The sequence below is a fragment of the Oncorhynchus tshawytscha genome, linkage group LG07, assembly GCF_018296145.1.
Source record: "Oncorhynchus tshawytscha isolate Ot180627B linkage group LG07, Otsh_v2.0, whole genome shotgun sequence".
Lineage (NCBI taxonomy): Eukaryota > Metazoa > Chordata > Actinopteri > Salmoniformes > Salmonidae > Oncorhynchus > Oncorhynchus tshawytscha.
Window position 1 is genome coordinate 28,243,808 of NC_056435.1, and position 23,469 is coordinate 28,267,276.

At 41.4% G+C, this 23,469-nt stretch overlaps 1 protein-coding gene across 1 annotated transcript in view; it reads right to left on the reverse strand.

Annotated features, from left to right (window-relative positions):
• skib (v-ski avian sarcoma viral oncogene homolog b) overlaps positions 1-21,971 on the reverse strand; it is a 44,833-nt gene extending 22,862 nt beyond the window's left edge. The window contains exon 1 of the mRNA XM_024426719.2: positions 20,636-21,971. Coding sequence (XP_024282487.1) covers positions 20,636-21,535 — 900 coding nt within the window. The 5' untranslated portion in view covers positions 21,536-21,971. The remainder of the gene's footprint in view (positions 1-20,635) is intronic.
• Between the last annotated feature and the right edge of the window lie 1,498 nt (positions 21,972-23,469).

The following is a 23,469-nucleotide window of genomic DNA, read 5'->3' on the forward strand; positions in this document are numbered from 1 at the left end:
ATATCATGTGTTTTCACTCTACCGATAGGGTGGAAATGACCTCAGCGCAGTAAAAGATGACAGGGGCGCTAGCACTGCTCACCAGATGTGAGGAGAAAGAGAGGAGGAAGGAGAGAGAAAACCATTCGCCTGAACAATTTACTGCAAACCCCCCCGAGGAGCACTGTGATTGAGGGTTCAAGTCCAGTTCCAGAGGTTCCTGGTCTATCTCAGCAGCACTCGGCCACAGGGAAGACAGCCTGCTGGCCTGCTGAGGCACATACACACACTCCCTCACACAGATAAACACACACACACACTCACTCACATACACACACTTACTCACACAGATAAACACACACACACACACACACTCACTAACATACACACACTCACTCACACAGATAAACAACACACACACACTCACTCACATACACACACTTACTCACACAGATAAACACACACACACACACACACACACACACACACACACACACACACACACACACACACACACACACACACACACACACACACACACACTCACATACACATAATCACTCACACAGATAAACACACACACTCACTCACATACACACACTCACTCACACAGATAAACACACACACACACACACACACACACACACTCACTCACTCACATACACACACTTACTCACACAGATAAACAAACACACACACACACACACTCACTCACATACACACACTCACTCACACAGATAAACACACACACACTCACTCACATACACACACTTACTCACACAGATAAACACACACACACACACACACACTCACACACACATAATCACTCACACAGATAAACACACACACACACTCACACACTCACTCACATACACACACTTACTCACAGAAACACAAACAAAGACACACACACACTCACACACACACACACTCACAGACACACAAACAAAGACACACACACTCACAGACACACAAACAAATACACACACTTACACACACAAACAAACAAAGACACACACACACACACACACACACACACACAACCAAAAACCCCACCATCACTCCATCCACACTCCACTGCACCTGCCAGACACACAAAAGCCACTTCCTCCCACTGTGTCCAGCCAAGGTCCTTTATCCCATTTAGTGCAGCCTGAACCACAACAAAGGAAGAGAAATTACGGAACTGGGTTGACGATAGGGTGACTAATCCCTTTGGAGAGACTCATTCGATCAACAGCCTGTACAGTTAAGCAGCTGAAAGGCCTGAATTAAATATGGCCATGCAGAGATGGGAGTCTTTGTGGAGACGGGCCCCAACAAGGCCCTGTCATAGCCATGGAATAATTCATACATTCCATTTTGGACACAGACTGACCTACTCCATTGTTGTCTCTGTCAAGGGGTAATTTCACTACTGTAACTGTTATAGCATTGTATTAACAATTCCCCCAACCTTTATTCGTCAAATCAGAAGGTTCCATAACAGAAAGGTAACCTCTCTCTTAATCCCTATTCCATCTCCTTATTCCCTTTGTCCCTCTCAGGAGACCTTCCTTCATCTTCCCCATTGCCAAATGGCACATCACATCCAGAAAGGTCCTGTCACTGCGCCTTCAATAGCAGCTGGATACGTTTGTCTCTTCTCCTCCTCAACTATGCAGCAGATGAAGCTGTTGGTGCCAAAAGGAGAGGGGATTACCCAGTTTATATGATGATCATCTGAAAAGCAGCTTGGAGATTTTTAAGATGATGTGTAAGCTAACCTCTCCCCTGATACCGTCCCATTCCCTGCCTTAAGACACTGGGCTTATAAGAGACTCCACACTGGGCTTATAATATGTTCCTCGTTATGGGATAAAGGGCAAGCCTGCACCCTCTGTTTCAGGCTGAGCCCGTCTGTGTCTCTCTGCCGTGCCTGGCCAGGCCCGGTGACCTGCTTGAAATAAAGCCAGCAAGACACCCATCAACGCCAGCTAAGGGCCCCACCCTGGTAGGGTCACCACCTCATCTCAGGCCCCTGCAGAGGGAGGAAGCTCTCTCTCTCTCTCTGAGCCTATAGCATCCCCCATCTGTGCGCCTGTCTCTCTAAATGCAAGCGCCGCCATGCCAGCGAGGGAACGAGGAAGTGTGTGGGGGGATTAAAGGAGAGAGACAGGGCCCTGTTCCGGTGAGTAATCGGAAATGGCATGTCTGCAACGACACATCATGGCTTTTGAATAAGGGCACTTCCTGTGAGAAACAGTAGGAACAAAAGAGAGAGAAAGGTCCGACTGGGCAGACGCTTTAAGGGTAAAGGACACAGTAACAGGGGTGGCCATGACGGACCCAGAGGGCCTGTAATACCGAATAAACGAGTCTAACTCAGACTAGTACAGACCAGTAGAATAGAGACAGCTGTGCAGGATTCATTTGATATGGGGAGCCTGCCTGCCAGCAGCACTGCACTGCCCCGACATTGTAACTGACCATAGACAATAGCCGCTCTGCAGATCCCAACGCTGAGGCCCAGACACCAGTAGCACAGGGGAGATACTAGATTGCCTTGTCGTGCCATGTCGAGAGGTGGTTAATAGGACTGGTTCTCTATTAATTCGCAGGCGGGGTGGATGTGCAAAGACATCACACTATAAGATATCAAATGTCGTCAAGGCAGAGCCCCTACACAAGATGGTAGCCTGTCCTGATAGGATATAACAGAGTAGAAAGAGAGTGAAAATGAGTATCCCACTCCTTCATTCAGCTAGCGGGGAGATGGAGGCTGTGTACTGGGTCATCCTGACATCACCGTCACCCTTTCTCTTCATTTGCAGAGGGAAAGACAGGACGACTGCTAAATGGATGGTGGTGGGCTCTCATCCCTCCTAAGTGAAACACTCACTACTCACCGGCCTGTGTAGTCCAGACTGAGAGAATTGGGAAAAGCTTTGTGGGCTAGGGTAGAGAAGGTGCTTTCTATGTTCTATACGGTAGAAGAGGAGCTGTACGGAGGAGGGGGAGTTCTGTGCTGTAGGGAGAAGGAGAAGGTGGGAGGAGGTCCACTGTATGTGTTGTAGGAGGAGGATGTGTGTATTCTATATGGAAGAGGAAGATGCCTCTGTGGTGCAGGGTGGAGGAGGGTAGCCTACAGTCTCTTTGCTCTGCTGTGAGTAAGTCTATGTGGGGAGGTCTGCCTGCCTGCTTGTCTGACTGTGTGTGCTGTGCTCTGCAGCTCAGCTCTGGCACACTCTTCTCAGCCCACCAGCCAGAGAGAGAGTATGAAGTTCTTATTTAGCACAGGAAGAGCAGCTCTGCTTAGCAACCACATCGGCCCTCCAATCACAGGCCTACTGTATGGAGGAGACTCCAGCCTGTGTGTGTGTGTGTGTGTGTGTGTGTGTGTGTGTGTGTGTGTGTGTGTGTGTGTGTGTGTGTGTGTGTGCGCGTGCGTGTGTGTCCTCACTGACTGTGTGTGTGTGTGTGTGTGTGTGTGTGTGTGTGTGTGTGTGTGTGTGTGCGTGTGTGCGTGCGTGTCCTCACTGACTGTGTGTGTGTGTCCTCACTGACTGTGTGTGTGTGTGTGTGTGTGTGTGTGTGCTGTGAGAACTCTGAATGCTGCACACAGTTATAAAACAACATTTTAGGCAAACCAGGCTTTCTAACTTAGTGGTTTCTGCTATAACATTGGCTGCTAACAGATGCTTTCCTGTCCGTCACGGTCTGCTTGAATGCGGTACTGAACCCCACAGTGAGTTCAACGTTAATCTGTGCCAATTAATCTCAGAATAAATGATGTATATATCCTGGAGTGCAGTGGTAAATCCTTAAAACACTCACTACTTTTCCTTTCAGAGTCCAATTGCCGTAGCGTAGCCTACAATTGACACCAGCTACAGCTGGAATGAATGCATGATTCGTGAGCTATTATCCATCAAACCAGAGGCGTGTACAAGATTTGGAACAAATGCTGTCAGAACATTGAGCAGTCTGTTTGGTTTAGCCGCGCAAGCTAATCCTCCTGATGGCTTTGGAGGTGGTTGGTGGGTGGAATGTAGGCGAGAGCAGAACGCTGATTTGTCATACGGCACCGGCAGGCCCTGGCTTTGCTCCGTTCTGACTGGAGATACACGGGCACAGCACCAACGTGGTCCGACAGATCCAAAACACAGACTAGCACTGCAGCCCAGTTCCAACACAGGCAAACCAAGATGGATATAATAAGCGAAAAATAGACACTGCTGTCTGTGGCTTCAAAACAAAACGTAGAAACTTGAATCACTTTGAATCATCCTAATACGACTAAGCCTGTGTGTGTCGCCGGGCAGCAAGCCAGTCCGTCAAACACATTCTTATATTTTTAATTCCTGTTCTCTAACAAGCAGATAAGCTAAATTCACTGATAAGAGTCAGCAGCAGTAACTCTTACAGAACATGTGAGTGGATCAGGGTCAGACAGAGGGAAGTGGAACAGGACAGTTTCCCCAAACCCCATCCAGGCATCTGCTCTCAGCATGACTACATAATCTACTCCTCCTCTACACATACGCCATTCCTTCTCCTCCTCCCTTAATCTCCTTCTTCTCTGACTGACTAGCACGCCGCCTTAAGAGAACTGACACTCCATCAAAAAACCCTGTCTCATCTATTTGTCATAGTCTATGAAAAATGGGAATAATGCTCGCTTGTTGCTATAGTTTCAGGTTAGTGTGCATGCTTTTGCAGCAGACTGACCAGTCAGTGGCGACTGGCTGCCCAACATGGAACAGGGTGCCATTGGCACAGACGGACACAGCAAAGCGCTATCTCACATGTGGGGTTCGCCTACTCTCGGAAGTACCTATTAAAAGCGTCTGTTGGAGAGACAGGTAGGGTGGCGAATGAGGTGAGCCCCTCGCCTACCTTCAAAGGAGCACTCTCCCGCCCTCTGGTTATTTTGCGCTTCTCTTCTCCTCAGATCTTCTGGATACCTGTTTTCCTGCTTAACTGCTCACAGGTGAACCGAGAAGGATATCGCAGGTCTTCTAACCCTGTCAAGAGGTTGAGTACTAACCGGAAGGCTTTTGTTTTGTGTAGAAATTCCTTTCTACTTATCACTCTCCATTGGTAGCTAGCGTCATAGCTAGCTATTGAGACTCAGTTAGCCAAATTGGCAAGGCTAACTTGGCTAGCTCGCTGAGAGGCAAGCTAACCTCATTAGCATGGTAGCATTGATAGCTCCTGTCTCTCATCTAGCTTAACCTACATTCGCCTGTTGTGTTAACTAGACCGACCATCCCAGCCTTCACGACGCCGTCGGTCACTGGAGCACTCTATCTGAAGGCTAACTTTGCCCCCACGCGGTTTCCTTCAGCTAGCACTGAGCTAGCTAACACCCCACTAGCCTCGGGGCTATAGTGTTATATGGTGCTCATTATGGCTAGCTGTTAGCCGCAAGGCTTCTAACTAGCTAGCTTAGTACGCCATTTACACAAGCTCCGATTTGCTAGCCACCAGCCACAAGGTACTACATCTACAAGTTGTTCTTACAACACAGGCGTTGCTCAGTCCCCTCTATGTATCAATTTCTTGTGTAAGGAACGTGCCTGAGTCCGGTGAGCACTGCAGACTGTTGATGAGGGCAGGTCTGAAGAGAGGAGGCTTAATGCTTTTATCTCAATAGCCCCTCTTGCCTTCGAGCCAACAGCAACAGCTGAGGCTCAGCTCTCTGCAACCAAGCCCAGTTGGGGCGAGGTCATGGAAAGCCTCAACTCCCTCGCCTCATTGTCTGACGATGCAGTATCAGGGGAAGGTGAGATAGCCCGCATCTCCTGCACTGATGACCCCGTTCTCCCGCCCTCCCGAGCCAGCAGACCTAACGGCCCTGAGAGCAGTGGATGTGCCCCTCCTCCAGTAAAGTTTGGGCTCCATCATGTCTGCAAGCGGGCCGTGGCCAGACTCGGCAATGAGAGCCACTACTCCTGTTAAGGGACCTATACGATGGGAAGAGACTCCCATAAGGGAACTGCTCCCCGCAGTACCAGCTTGCCCCAGGGAAGCTAAGAGCTCATGGGAAAAACCCAGCACTAGCAAGATTCTTGCAAGGGGTACCCCGAGCCTGGACAATATGGAAGAATCTGGGTTTGGCAACCCTCCCACGGTGGAGCCGTCACAGGCTTACCACCTCAGCCCCTTTCCCCGTGTTACTAACGAAACCAGCACCTCACTCCATGTGAAGGCAGAGCGCTTTACCTCAGCCCAAGCAATTAGAGCTCTCAATGTGACCTCTTTAATGTTGGCGTATCAGGTTCAGTTACTGGAGGAAGTGTGGAAGTAACTGGAATCGGACACCCTAGACCCAGATGCTTGGGAGGAGATCTGTATGATGACAGACCTGAACCTCCATGCCTTTCGTAGTGCCATTCAAGGCTGTGGTAGTACTATGAGCCTTGCAGTGGTGAGAGAAGGGGTACTTTGGCTGAGCTTATCCAGCTTAACAGACAAATAAAAAGTGGAACTCCTTGATGCCCCAATGTTGGTTCCTGCATCTCGCCCCAGTCTTACAGCTGGGAAGGGGCAACAAGCTGGCCTTGGGGGACAGAGGTCCCCAGCAGCGCAGCAGTCTGCCGAAACTCAGGCTCCTGAACCAAAGCAAACTTGTAGAGAAGCAGTCTTATGCTGCAGCGGCAGCAAGGATCCTCCCCGCTAACCCTCCTGAGGGAGGTAAGAAGGGTCAGCTGAAGATGATAGTGTGCAGGGCCTACGGCTCTCTGCCCTACCCCTCTGTCTTCGGATTGAACAGTTTCTACAGTTTCGCAGAAGTGGGATGGCAGGCCTGCGTTAAGACAAAATCCTATTCTCTGTGCAGCAGCTCACTTTTGTGACCATTCTCACATGAGAAAATGGAGGAGACTCACTTTTAGTCCCCCGAGTGCCTCCCTCACTCAGGCTTTCCCCCCCGGTGTCTTCTCAGGTTTAAGCCAGGGGTAGAAGTCAGCATGTCAGCCGTCCATCCGGTCTCACTGACACACGGAGCAGGACGGCAATCTGTCTTTCGCCATCCACTGTTCCCCTTTTTTCCCGTGCCTATGGCCTTTTGCCTCTAATTGCTATGACGCGAGCTATCACAGTCAAGCCAGTTCCGGTATGTGCCGCTCCGGTTTTCCCACCAGAGGGCGCTGCTAATCTGTACGTCAAGGTAGGGAACCCTAAATATTCTGCTCTCCTGTTCCAAGGGAGGACATGTTTCCAGAGCTCACTGAGAAACCCTCATAGCCCTTTATAGGATTCTGAGGTGCGTTTTTTCTCTCTTCACTCTTTGGGGGAAAAAAGGTGCTTCCACAGATGGTTCTACATGGAACCCAAAAGAGTTCTACCTGGAACACCTTTTCATGTAAATGGCAAAGACCACTTGGCTCTGTCAAGGAGAACTCTCTCCATTGACCTAGAGACCAGTCAGAGCCCTAGACAGCTAGCTGGTACTCCCGAGTCCACAAAGCTTCGGCTTTTCCTCGTCCCGTTTTTTTTTAGATGGTGCTAGAAGGGCCTTCTCCTACAGTTTACCTCTTGAGTACTGTTTTTGGGACATATCTTATTAAACTGAGATTGTGCACACCTTGTATTGGACATCCCCTCACTTTGTTATGGGTTTTTGTTTGCTATTCGAACGTAACGATTAAAAGTTACTTGCGTAACCCCGGTTCTCTGACATTATGAGTGAGATATCGCACCGCATTCCCCTGCTCGCAAGAGCGTGAGGAAGAGAAGCACGCTTGAGGATAACCTCAGGGCACGAGAAGGCTCCTTTTAAAGGGAGGTGAGGGTCCCACTCTACCTGTCTGTCCCCAACCTTTTACCCACGCACCACCCAAATAAACAAGGCAGTAACAAAGAGGAATAGCTGCACTTCACAGCCTCTGAATGGCAGGGCTCTGGAACAAAGGAGGGGGCAGGTCTTTAGCGCCCATCACAGAACTCCAGCTGACGCCCTTTTAACATGGGGTCAGCCCCTGGAGAATGGAGGGCAAGACCCCTGTGAGCTCCTCACACCTTCTTTCTGACACACTGACCCCCACTCACCTTCAATCACAGAAGAGATGGCATGATGCACTTCTCCGGGGAGCTGGTGGTCAGTGGGCCATGTTTTCAAAAGGATTTAGAAAAGAGCCAAATGAACAGAGTTCCAAACAATGAATTCTACCAACACTCTGGACTGGATCTGTTATCCACGGCATTATCTGTCTGGTTAGGGACTAGGCTATGGTTTAGGTTGGACTGGAGGCAGGGGTTGGAGATACTGAGCCTTGGTCGGACTTGGCTATTCCGTTTCGGGGAGGTGCTGGTCAGTGAGGAGTTGTGTTGGGTCAGTGGTGGTCAGACGGGGCTGACCAGGGGCCGGGAGGATGCACCATGTGTGCCCTCACGGCTTCCCAGAGGTCAGCAAACAGATGGGAATGGAAATGAGCAGTCAGTGAGCTCATTTTAAACTTCCAGTCCAGCTGATCCAGGCATAATTACATGCCAACTTACACGCACTTACTGCACACACCGGTCCCCCGTTCAAATGTTTAAGATGAGAGTGCATTGGTGTGCGGGAGCCCAAACCGATCCAAATGAAGCGTGCATAGGTAAAAAAAAAAAAAATTAAAAGCATTCAAGCTCTTCAAATCGCCCATTCACTAAAGTTTTTTACTCATATTTTATTTTCTGCTTTACTCCTCTTTTCTGTTGTGGCTGAATTGACGCGCCCCTCTCCTTCAGCCTCCTATTGAGCTTTTATGCATGTAACAGCGTATGACGTTGATCTCAAAGTCAGATAATTGTGTGCACAGAACGGCAGAACGCAACTGCTTGTGCCAACGATAGATAGGCCTACCATTTCCCTGTTCTAATATTGTTCGGCTATATCTGCGCGGCATCTTCAGCATCCAAATGTTTGTAAAATGGCCATCGCAATCTTAAATCATAGGCTGTATTAACTGAGGAACAACCAATTTAACTTGCTGGGTCATTGTTATCAAATGCGCTGTAGAAAATGTAGTTTTAACGGCAGAGCTTTGTAGGCTACCAGAATGGACACAACTCACATCTTGCTGATCTATCTGCTGAATGGGGCTTTTGGATTGCCAGGTTCACCGTACAAAATATTTTGGGTAGTTCTACTTTAAACAGTCAGTGCATCTGGCCATTTTCACATGAACAGGGTAAAGGTGTAATTTCATAACAAGGACAGCAATCATTCTTGCAAGCCTCACAGGTTGGAACCGGAGAAGAGAGCAACTCTCCATAAACTTCCAAATGGTCAAAACCATTCGCTTTTGAGACGGGTGAAATCCAAAATTGTTAAATTAATCGGCTTTTGTATGTCATAGCTCATTTTTGATAACTTAAATATTGACGTATTACTAGCTCAAAACATTTTAATCTGCTATATGACAAGTTAATCGGCAGGTGATGAGGATTTCAGATAAGACGTCACGGCGCAAAAACATAAATTGAACCCCCTAATCTGATAGTGGTAAATGGTAAATCGTCTCCCTATGGCTCCGCCCACACACTACATCACTCACTCACTCACTCACACACACACAAACACACACTGTACACAGGCCCACTCGGCTCAGAGAAGTCAGCTCAGACAGATCCAGCTCCTGAGCTCCATCAGTATCAGATATTCATTTAGAATGGGGTCGTGCAACAATTGTTAGCGCATCGATTTGATTCGTTTCAAACTAAAAGCATCGTTCCTGTATCGTATTGGAGTCCATGTGTCTAGATGCGTATCGAATCGCGCTTGTAAGGAGAAATGCACTTCCCTAGTGAACAAAGACACGCTCATACACAAATCACGAAACAGACACAACTGTCTCGCTAGCCCTGAGTTGCACACACCCGTACAAAAGCACACAGGTACAACACACACCATTCCTCACCACCCAGAGACTACTCAGTTGATTGTTTTGGTCCCAGGTTTGAGGCGAATTTGATGGAGTGAGCAGAACAATGGGATGAGAAATGTCATAAATTCGCCTCGCATGAAGAGGCTTCATTTGATTAAGTAAGGACTACATGGGTCTCCAGAGTCCGCTTCTCCTCTCCACGCAGTCACGAGATTAATGCTGTTGCCCTTACCTCTTAAACGTATACTGAGAAATATTGGAAAACGATAGGGATTTTTGTTTTGTTTTTTGTAATTCCTCACAAAACCCTATTTTATGTACTTTTCTTACCAAATAGAAGAACAGGCAGAATTACATTTTGTATACTGATAATATTTGGTGTATCATATAGGTTTATACTGTATTCTGGTGTACTAACTCTTATTATTTGGTGTATCATATAGGTTTATATTGTATTCTGGTGTACTAACTCTTATTATTTGGTGTATCATATGGGTTTATACTGTATTCTGGTGTACTAACTCTTATTATTTGGTGTATCATATAGGTTTATATTGTATTCTGGAGTACTAACTCTGATTATTTGGTGTATCATATAGGTTTATATTGTATTCTGGTGTACTAATACATTATTTGGTGTATCATATAGGTTTATATTGTATTCTGGAGTACTAACTCTGATTATTTGGTGTATCATATAGGTTTATATTGTATTCTGGTGTACTAACTCTTATTATTTGGTGTATCATATAGGTTTATATTGTATGCTGGTGTACTAATTCATTATTTGGTGTATCATATAGGTTTATATTGTATGCTGGTGTACTAATTCATTATTTGGTGTATCATATAGGTTTATATTGTATGCTGGTGTACTAATTCATTATTTGGTGTATCATATAGGTTTATATTGTATGCTGGTGTACTAATTCATTATTTGGTGTATCATATAGGTTTATATTGTATGCTGGTGTACTAATTCATTATTTGGTGTATCATATAGGTTTATATTGTATGCTGGTGTACTAATTCATTATTTGGTGTATCATATAGGTTTATATTGTATGCTGGTGTACTAATTCATTATTTGGTGTATCATATAGGTTTATATTGTATGCTGGTGTACTAATTCATTATTTGGTGTATCATATAGGTTTATATTGTATTCTGGAGTACTAACTCTTATTATTTGGTGTATCATATAGGTTTATAATGTATTCTGGAGTACTAACTCTTATTATTTGGTGGATCATATAGGTTTATATTGTATTCTGGAGTACTAACTCTTATTATTTGGTGTATCATATAGGTTTATATTGTATTCTGGAGTACTAACTCTTATTATTTGGTGTATCATATAGGTTTATATTGTATTCTGGTGTACTAACTCTGATTATTTGGTGTATCATATAGGTTTATATTGTATTCTGGAGTACTAACTCTGATTATTTGGTGTATCATATAGGTTTATATTGTATTCTGGTGTACTAACTCTTATTATTTGGTGTATCATATAGGTTTATATTGTATTCTGGAGTACTAACTCTGATTATTTGGTGTATCATATAGGTTTATATTGTATTCTGGTGTACTAATACATTATTTGCTGTATCATATAGGTTTATATTGTATGCTGGTGTACTAATTCATTATTTGGTGTATCATATAGGTTTATATTGTATGCTGGTGTACTAATTCATTATTTGGTGTATCATATAGGTTTATATTGTATGCTGGTGTACTAATTCATTATTTGGTGTATCATATAGGTTTATATTGTATGCTGGTGTACTAATTCATTATTTGGTGTATCATATAGGTTTATATTGTATGCTGGTGTACTAATTCATGATTTGGTGTATCATATAGGTTTATATTGTATGCTGGTGTACTAATTCATTATTTGGTGTATCATATAGGTTTATATTGTATGCTGGTGTACTAATTCATTATTTGGTGTATCATATAGGTTTATATTGTATGCTGGTGTACTAATTCATTATTTGGTGTATCATATAGGTTTATATTGTATGCTGGTGTACTAATTCATTATTTGGTGTATCATATAGGTTTATATTGTATTCTGGAGTACTAACTATTATTATTTGGTGTATCATATAGGTTTATATTGTATTCTGGAGTACTAACTCTTATTATTTGGTGTATCATATAGGTTTATATTGTATTCTGGTGTACTAACTCTTATTATTTGGTGTATCATATAGGTTTATATTGTATTCTGGTGTACTAACTCTGATTATTTGGTGTATCATATAGGTTTATATTGTATTCTGGAGTACTAACTCTTATTATTTGGTGTATCATATAGGTTTATATTGTATTCTGGAGTACTAACTCTGATTATTTGGTGTATCATATAGGTTTATATTGTATTCTGGAGTACTAACTCTGAATATTTGGTGTATCATATAGGTTTATATTATATTCTGGTGTACTAACTCTTATTATTTGGTGTATCATATAGGTTTATATTGTATGCTGGTGTACTAATTCATTATTTGGTGTATCATATGGGTTTATACTGTATTCTGGTGTACTAACTCTTATTATTTGGTGTATCATATAGGTTTATATTGTATTCTGGTGTACTAACTCTTATTATTTGGTGTATCATATAGGTTTATATTGTATTCTGGTGTACTAACTCTTATTATTTCGTGTATCATATAGGTTTATATTGTATTCTGGAGTACTAACTCTGATTATTTGGTGTATCATATAGGTTTATATTGTATTCTGGTGTACTAACTCTTATTATTTGGTGTATCATATAGGTTTATATTGTATGCTGGTGTACTAATTCATTATTTGGTGTATCATATAGGTTTATATTGTATGCTGGTGTACTAATTCATTATTTGGTGTATCATATAGGTTTATATTGTATGCTGGTGTACTAATTCATTATTTGGTGTATCATATAGGTTTATATTGTATGCTGGTGTACTAATTCATTATTTGGTGTATCATATAGGTTTATATTGTATGCTGGTGTACTAATTCATTATTTGGTGTATCATATAGGTTTATATTGTATGCTGGTGTACTAATTCATTATTTGGTGTATCATATAGGTTTATATTGTATGCTGGTGTACTAATTCATTATTTGGTGTATCATATAGGTTTATATTGTATGCTGGTGTACTAATTCATTATTTGGTGTATCATATAGGTTTATATTGTATTCTGGAGTACTAACTCTTATTATTTGGTGTATCATATAGGTTTATAATGTATTCTGGAGTACTAACTCTTATTATTTGGTGGATCATATAGGTTTATATTGTATTCTGGAGTACTAACTCTTATTATTTGGTGTATCATATAGGTTTATATTGTATTCTGGAGTACTAACTCTTATTATTTGGTGTATCATATAGGTTTATATTGTATTCTGGTGTACTAACTCTGATTATTTGGTGTATCATATAGGTTTATATTGTATTCTGGTGTACTAACTCTTATTATTTGGTGTATCATATGGGTTTATACTGTATTCTGGTGTACTAACTCTTATTATTTGGTGTATCATATAGGTTTATATTGTATTCTGGAGTACTAACTCTGATTATTTGGTGTATCATATAGGTTTATATTGTATTCTGGTGTACTAATACATTATTTGCTGTATCATATAGGTTTATATTGTATGCTGGTGTACTAATTCATTATTTGGTGTATCATATAGGTTTATATTGTATGCTGGTGTACTAATTCATTATTTGGTGTATCATATAGGTTTATATTGTATGCTGGTGTACTAATTCATTATTTGGTGTATCATATAGGTTTATATTGTATGCTGGTGTACTAATTCATTATTTGGTGTATCATATAGGTTTATATTGTATGCTGGTGTACTAATTCATGATTTGGTGTATCATATAGGTTTATATTGTATGCTGGTGTACTAATTCATTATTTGGTGTATCATATAGGTTTATATTGTATGCTGGTGTACTAATTCATTTGGTGTATCATATAGGTTTATATTGTATGCTGGTGTACTAATTCATTATTTGGTGTATCATATAGGTTTATATTGTATGCTGGTGTACTAATTCATTATTTGGTGTATCATATAGGTTTATATTGTATTCTGGAGTACTAACTATTATTATTTGGTGTATCATATAGGTTTATATTGTATTCTGGAGTACTAACTCTTATTATTTGGTGTATCATATAGGTTTATATTGTATTCTGGTGTACTAACTCTTATTATTTGGTGTATCATATAGGTTTATATTGTATTCTGGTGTACTAACTCTGATTATTTGGTGTATCTTATAGGTTTATATTGTATTCTGGAGTACTAACTCTTATTATTTGGTGTATCATATAGGTTTATATTGTATTCTGGAGTACTAACTCTGATTATTTGGTGTATCATATAGGTTTATATTGTATTCTGGAGTACTAACTCTGAATATTTGGTGTATCATATAGGTTTATATTATATTCTGGTGTACTAACTCTTATTATTTGGTGTATCATATAGGTTTATATTGTATGCTGGTGTACTAATTCATTATTTGGTGTATCATATGGGTTTATACTGTATTCTGGTGTACTAACTCTTATTATTTGGTGTATCATATAGGTTTATATTGTATTCTGGTGTACTAACTCTTATTATTTGGTGTATCATATAGGTTTATATTGTATTCTTGTACTAACTCTTATTATTTGGTGTATCATATAGGTTTATATTGTATTCTGGAGTACTAACTCTGATTATTTGGTGTATCATATAGGTTTATATTGTATTCTGGTGTACTAACTCTTATTATTTGGTGTATCATATAGGTTTATATTGTATGCTGGTGTACTAATTCATTATTTGGTGTATCATATAGGTTTATATTGTATGCTGGTGTACTAATTCATTATTTGGTGTATCATATAGGTTTATATTGTATGCTGGTGTACTAATTCATTATTTGGTGTATCATATAGGTTTATTGTATGCTGGTGTACTAATTCATTATTTGGTGTATCATATAGGTTTATATTGTATGCTGGTGTACTAATTCATTATTTGGTGTATCATATAGGTTTATATTGTATGCTGGTGTACTAATTCATTATTTGGTGTATCATATAGGTTTATATTGTATGCTGGTGTACTAATTCATTATTTGGTGTATCATATAGGTTTATATTGTATGCTGGTGTACTAATTCATTATTTGGTGTATCATATAGGTTTATATTGTATTCTGGAGTACTAACTCTTATTATTTGGTGTATCATATAGGTTTATAATGTATCTGTACTAACTCTTATTATTTGGTGGATCATATAGGTTTATATTGTATTCTGGAGTACTAACTCTTATTATTTGGTGTATCATATAGGTTTATATTGTATTCTGGAGTACTAATCTTATTATTTGGTGTATCATATAGGTTTATATTGTATTCTGGTGTACTAACTCTGATTATTTGGTGTATCATATAGGTTTATATTGTATTCTGGAGTACTAACTTGATTATTTGGTGTATCATATAGGTTTATATTGTATTCTGGAGTACTAATTCATTATTTGGTGTATCATATAGGTTTATATTGTATTCTGGAGTACTAATCTGATTATTTGGTGTATCATATAGGTTTATATTGTATTCTGGTGTACTAATACATTATTTGCTGTATCATATAGGTTTATATTGTATGCTGGTGTACTAATTCATTATTTGGTGTATCATATAGGTTTATATTGTATGCTGGTGTACTAATTCATTATTTGGTGTATCATATAGGTTTATATTGTATGCTGGTGTACTAATTCATTATTTGGTGTATCATATAGGTTTATATTGTATGCTGGTGTACTAATTCATTATTTGGTGTATCATATAGGTTTATATTGTATGCTGGTGTACTAATTCATGATTTGGTGTATCATATAGGTTTATATTGTATGCTGGTGTACTAATTCATTATTTGGTGTATCATATAGGTTTATATTGTATGCTGGTGTACTAATTCATTATTTGGTGTATCATATAGGTTTATATTGTATGCTGGTGTACTAATTCATTATTTGGTGTATCATATAGGTTTATATTGTATGCTGGTGTACTAATTCATTATTTGGTGTATCATATAGGTTTATATTGTATTCTGTACTAACTATTATTATTTGGTGTATCATATAGGTTTATATTGTATTCTGGAGTACTAACTCTTATTATTTGGTGTATCATATAGGTTTATATTGTATTCTGGAGTACTAACTCTGATTATTTGGTGTATCATATAGGTTTATATTGTATTCTGGAGTACTAACTCTTATTATTTGGTGTATCATATAGGTTTATATTGTATTCTGGTGTACTAACTCTTATTATTTGGTGTATCATATAGGTTTATATTGTATTCTGGTGTACTAACTCTGATTATTTGGTGTATCATATAGGTTTATATTGTATTCTGGAGTACTAACTCTGATTATTTGGTGTATCATGTAGGTTTATATTGTATTCTGGTGTACTAACTCTTATTATTTGGTGTATCATATAGGTTTATATTGTATTCTGGTGTACTAACTCTGATTATTTGGTGTATCATATAAGTTTACATTGTATGCTGGTGTACTAACTCTCATGACTTATTTCCTGTATGATGGAGACTGGTGGACTATGTTTTTGTTTTGTTTGCATGGTTGGTAGTGTCGTTGGGAATAACGTTTGTTATTTGTATTTAAACATTTGCTGTGTCTCCCGGTCCTTTATCAGACAGCCATCTGGCCAGTGGACTGGACACAAGGGCATCTGATTGAATGCTGTGAATACAGTGGGGGTGGGTGAGGTCACTCTCTGTGGATAGAGGTCAGGTGTCACGGCCCTTTGACAACACATGTCAAGGCCCTGCCCCACTGGGCCCGCATCTCCTCAATCAGAGCCTACAGCCTCTTCTCTTCCAATCTGCCCCCATATGTACGCTAGGCAACGGCTTAATGACCAAATGCAGGATTTGATTCAAAACAGACACAACGGTCCTCTGGTGTCAACCCCCTCTGATCCCTGTCTGCTTTGTACCCGAACAATGATATTCAACTAAATATAATGCCGTCTTTAGCTATGTGGAAACCCTGTTCAACTTTCCACAGTACTTGAATTAAATCATTTGATTAATTATGATCTATTCTATCACTATACTTTCTTTTAGTCAAAGAGATTACTCCAAAATAGCAAAAACGTGTTTCTCAACTGAGCCTAGTTTACAGCACTACATGTACAGTAGTGTAACTGAAGGCCCAGACAGACAGTGGATCCTGGACTGATTGATAAAACACCCCGACATCAGTGTTGGTCTGAGGCGGGGCAATAATATTGAGTTCTTGTTTCATGGGTAAGCGAGCCAAGGCTGGCTGCTGGCGGCTGTCCGGCCTCTCACCAGCTTCCCCTGTCAGAGTGATGTATGGGAGCACTGGTGTGCTGCTCCCTAAGGACCAGGCCTGACTGTCTGCTAACTGGGACACTCCTGACAGTGAACCATGGCAGGCAAACACACACACACACAGAGACCACTCCCCCTGATGCTGCCTGCCTCAGCTCAGTCGGTATATATTTCATCAGACACTCGAAGGCTGTCAGCAGAGACCTCACAGTTTTGTAAAATATGAAGCACTCTGAACATATATCATGACATGATGGCTACAGTTGGGAGACCGGCTACAAGCCACAGGTGGTGGAGATTTTTCCTCCAACATTTTTTCTTTAGGTCCGCGACTCCGTAGTCTAGTTTCCTTTGTCCATTTCTTCAATCGAAAATGACACAGATTATGTTCACTTATTATTGAATGGGCATTTGCTGTGAGCTTTGGTGCCATTTTACAAAGCAACTTAGAAATTAAGAATTTATGTAGAATTTAAAAAATAGAGGACAATGTATGCATGGAATCTGCAATGCAATGTAGTTTGCTAGGAACTAATTCAGGATATTTTTTGAACGGAGCCATAACAGAAGGGACGAGTACAGTGGATCTCTGTTTTTCTCCACAACAAAGGGTCCTTACATGTCTTTGTAGCTAATCATTAAATAATAGATTGCAAACGGTCTCTGAGATACCTCGTCTGAACATCCACCATCACAACGGAACCGCATCAATATTCAACCAAGCCTCTCTTGGTCGAGAAAGACCTCCATTTATAACTGCACAATAAAAATGCCACAATTTCGTGAGTAGCACTGATAGTGAAATTGAAAGTCACTGGGAGGGGGATTTACGAGAAATGGCCCTGTGTCTCCTGTTCAGAGTGGAGTTGTTACACCATGGAGATACATAGGGGCCAGTCATTAGCAGAGTCCCACTCAACAGCTGCTGTGAGCTGAGGGAAACAGCCACCATGTCGCCTCGTCCTTAGTCCGCTCCAAACGTCTGTGACCCTCGCTTGGAGCCAGGCAGAGGCCGAACAGGCAAGTGGTCAACCTGAAAACCTTCCACCACCACATCCGTCAATGTGCACACACACCACAGGCGGCTTGGTGGCACAGCATGAATGGAAAGGTATCAAACACATGGTTTTCCCGTTAGATATCATTCCATTCCCTCTATACCAGTCATTATGAAGAGGCCGTCCTGCTATATCTCCACCCACCAGTCTCCTCTGACACACACACACTATCCTGTTCAACACAGCCCTTTCTCACAGACATCTTGATAACCCAAAGCTCATTAAACTCTAATTACCTAACCCCAAAAATGAATTCCCCAGCCCCCCCCTCCCCTCTTGGACTAATAAAATATATAATTGAGGCTCCATTTGTCATATGCAGATGCCCTTGAGTTACGCTGGGGGTTCTGGTCTGGTTAACACCAAGGGGAGTGGATTGGAGGGCCACTCAAGGGTGTGATAGTTTGAAATTCTGATTCTGTTGATTTTAATGTTCAATTTTAAAACAAACCTTTTAAATGTGAATGTAAACCAATATACGTGCACGTGCAAAAGATCAGCCAGGGAAAAAAAGGAAATAAATAATGTGTGTGTATATATAGTAGCAGTCAAAAGTTTGGACACGCCTACTCATTCAAGGGTTTTTATTTATTTGTTTACTATTTTCTACAATGTAGACTAATAGTGAAGACATCACAACTATGAAATAACACATATGGAATCATGTAGTAGCCAAAAAGGTGTTCAACAAATCAAAATATATTTTATATTTGAGATTCTTCAAAGTAGCCACCCTTTGCCTTGATGACAGCTTTGCACACTCTTGGCATTCTCTCAACCAGCTTCATGAGGTAGTCACCTGGAATGCATTTCAATCAACAGGTGTGCCTTGTTAAAAGTTCATTTGTGGAATTTCTTTCCTTCTTAATTGTGTTTGAACCAATCAGTACAAAGTAGGGTTGGTATATACAGAAGAAGATAGCCCTATTTGCTCAAAAGTTCATATTATGGCATGAACAGCTCAAATAAGCAAAGAGAAATGACAGTCCATCATTACATTAAGACATGAAGGTCAGTCAATCTGGAAAATGTCAAGAACTTCAAGTGCAGTCACAAAAACCATCAAGCGCTATGATGAAACCGGCTCTCACGAGGACCGCCACAGGAAAGGAGTACCCAGTGTTACCTCTGCTGCAGAGGATAAGTTCAGTAGTTACCAGCCTCAGAAATTGCAGCCCAAATAAATGCTTCACAGAGTTCAAGTAACAGACACATCTCAACATCAACTGTTCAGGAAGCTGCATGAATCAGGCCTTCATGGTCGAATGGCTGCAAAGAAATCACTACTAAAGGACACCAATAAGAAGAAGACTTGATTGGGCCAAGAAACATGAGCAATGGACATTAGACCGGTGGAAATCTGCCCTTAGGTCTGATGAGTCCAAATTAAGATTTTCGGTTCCAACCGCTGTGTCTTTGTGAGACGAAGAGTAGGTGAACGGGTGATCTCTGCATGTGTGGTTCACACCGGGAAGCATGAAGAAGGAGGTGTGATGGTGTAGGGGTGCTTTGCTGGTGACACAGTCTGTGATTTATTCAAGGCACACTTAATCAGCATGTCTACCACAGCATTCTGCAGCGATACACCATCCCATCTGGTTTGAGCTTAGTGGGACTATCAGTTGTCTTTCAACAGGACAATGACCCAACACACCTCGAGGCTGTGTAAGGGCTATTTGACCAAGAAGGAAAGTGATGGAGTGCTGCATCAGATGACCTGCCCTCCACAATAACCCAACTTCAACCCAATTGATATGGTTTGGGATGAGCAGGACCGCAGAGTGAAGGAAAAGCAGCCAACAAGTGCTCAGCATATGTGGGAACTCCTTCAGACCGTTGGAAAAGTCTTCCAGGTGAAGCTAGTTGAGAGAATGCCAAGAGTGTGAAAAGCTGTCACGGTGGCTACTTTGAAGAATCTCAAATATAAACTATATTTTGATTCCATATGTGTTATTTCATAGTTTTGATGTCTTCACTATTAGTGTACATTGTAGAAAATAGTAAAAATAAATAAAACACCTTTAATGAGTAGATGTGTCCAAACATTTGGTACTGAATATATATGTGTGTATGTGTGTGGGTGTGTGTGTGTGTGTGTGTGTGTGTGTGTGTGTGTGTGTGTGTGTGTGTGTGTGTGTGAGAGAGAGAGAGAGAGAACTGGGGGTGTCCAATAGAATAGGGCCATTATTTAAATCATGGAATCACTGCCAATACTGAATGAAAAATAAAACAAGTTATTACAATCCAATTAAATGTCAGTCATCAAAGACGTTTAGGCACTTTACACACACTTGAATAAACTTGATCAGACTTACCCTGCATGATTTGTTTGAGAGCTTGTTTACGAAGTCAAATTTGCCTTTGATTACTTTGAGGTGCTGCTCCAGGAGAGCTTTCTCTTCTTTCCCTGTATAGTCCGGGTCCAGGAGAACATAGGCCCGCCAGTTAGCTGAGTCGAACCCCCAGTGAACTGTCCGGTTCTCTAGTCTTTTGTGACTATGGACCACAAACTTGTGAGTGGGGTACATGAGTCTGCAGTCCATGCACTGGATACAGGCGGCATTGGGACTGGTATACAGTTCTGGGACAAATAACCCCTTACACCTACCAAAACATTCGTGGTATATTTTGAAACTTTTTTCCGTCCTCTCCAACTCCATGGAGCCAGACAGCTCCTTGTTGCAGTGAGGAAGGTAGGAACCACTGTAAACGAGGGCATTGCAGAGGCGCTCAGCATCCGTCTGAGTGATCAGTCCGCATGATGGGGCAGAGAAGGGTAGGATACCCACTACTTTGAGGATCTCCAGCTGGTCCGCGGTGCACCGGGAGCAGTAGATGTGCAGGTCGTCGCACACGGAGTTGATCTGCTGAAGCGAGAAATCCCGCAGGACACTGTTGAGAATCTGCGGCAAACACAGACGTTTTTCGCCTCCTACCACGAAACACGAAATTGGCTCACGCTCCAGGACAGTTTCGGACCTTTCGGTGGTGTGGTCGGATGGAATGAATAACGGCCCCGACATAACCGGTGGTGTCTGGACAGGCATGGCCAGCATCAGTTCAGCTGTTTTTCCATCTTTGTTGAACAGAATTTCCTGGTGCCACCGAGCGGAGAACGCCGCCGGTCCACCAAGAGAGCTCATAGAACTCAAATGAAACTGCTTCAGAGTTTGCTGAAGTCCGGGATGAGGCTGAAAGCTTGACGGGGCCTCCATGTTTTCAACACTATATAGAGAAGTGAGTTCAAATGTAGGCGATATATTTTAAAATCAGTTGTCTTCAAAATCCAGCTAAGGACTCAGTAAATCCACCGCGGCGCATTTCCATGTCACTAGAGAAGGTTACCACCGGGGCGGTATCCATTTAAAAAGGAGGATAAGACACTATTGAGTTCTAATACCCTGAAACAAATTTTCCAGTTCACAGATACGTAAGGGAAATCCTTCGGAACACTCACAAAAAGAGCCTAAAAAGGAAACACATTTTCTCTTCTCCACTGCAGTCTAGTCCGCACGATGTGATCCTCAAATATGCCCAGTCTGCGCAGTCTGGCGCTCTCGCTCTCTAGCTCTAAGCGAATGTGTGAAGTGAGTTAGCTGTACTATCTCTCTCTCTCTCTCTCTCTCTCTGTTTGTTTGTGTCTGGTTCAGTCATTGAATCCCGGCCAGGAATGTGACTGACTCGCCGAGCTGGCTGTTCCCTCAAAGGGTTGTTCCTCCCCCTGCTACCATGGCAGCTGCAGCAGCAGCCACAAAAACCTTGTAGCCTAAAGCAGACAGTTTAGAAAATCTATGATCCCTCTGAAAGCCTCTGAAATGGACTGGAGAGGAAGGGTGGAGTCTGACCTCAATGGGAAAAATACACGAATCTAATTTGTGACTATCAAAACTAGGCCCACTGAGCCTTTATACGGCTGTGCTGATGAGACCAGGCTCCAACAACGCATGTAACACTTTTATTGATTAATTCATAAATCTAGGCCTATAACAATATTGGACCAAAGAGTAGCCGAAACAGATCAATTTACTCTGCAGTGCTAAACAAATAATACATTTAGTTATTAAACCCCAATTCCAACATAATACCTCACACAAAATACATTCCAAATAGGCCGAGATTTGAGTGTTTTTAATGTAAATAGTCACATTAGGCTACATTATTTCAATTGGGTATTTTAGTAGCTCACAGACACCTGCAATTACAACATATCCTAGCAGATACCACTTTTAAAAAAACTTTCCTGAAAATGCCATTATAAATGCTTAGAAATGTTTATTAATTATTTATTGTTACAATACTTATGATGAATTCTAATTCTTACAGGCTAATACTTAGGCATATACATGCTTATAAACGTTAATTGGCCTACATGTTTACAGATAATGATATACTTATGTATTAATAGTCTATAGCCTAGTTTATTCATGCTTATTCAAGAAAGTAAATATAAAGTGTTACACAAATAGTATATGTTGAGCTGTGAAAAGTCTTTAATAGTCTGCTATTTAATAGGAAAAACGACATAACAGAATATAATTGAATATTAAATTATAACTTTGCAGTTATAGCCATGAAAAGTAGGACATCATGGTTTGGGGGGGAAAAGCATGTAATATTGTTGACAGAGCATCAAGGCAGTGTGTACTATATATAGGATTATATAGCAGTGTTCTGTTCTCCTGAAGGCAAGGTTCATGTGAACCCCTAACAATCAATAGGAAGCTACGATGAACGTCATATGCTAAACTCATTGGTGTAGAAAATATCTCTCACTTCAGATAAAATTTGCGTTACCAGCGCCACGTTCAGTAGCCAAACGTTGCCGATAGAAACTCCACGAATAGAGCCGACGTGATGTCGTTTCATTTAACTAGGGAAGTCAGTTACGAATAAAATATGATTTACAACAACATACACCGGCCAAACTCGGACGACGGTAGGACCAATTGTTTGTCGCCCCATGGGTCTCCCAATCACGGCTGGTTGTGATACAGCTGGATTTGAACCATGGTTTCTGTAGTGACGCGTCTAGCACAGAGATGCAGTGCCTTAGAACGCTGCGCCACTCGGGAGAGATCAATAACTACACATGTTTGTTCCTCATAGCGTATTTATATCTGACCGTTCCATAAACGCTCCGTCACCGCTG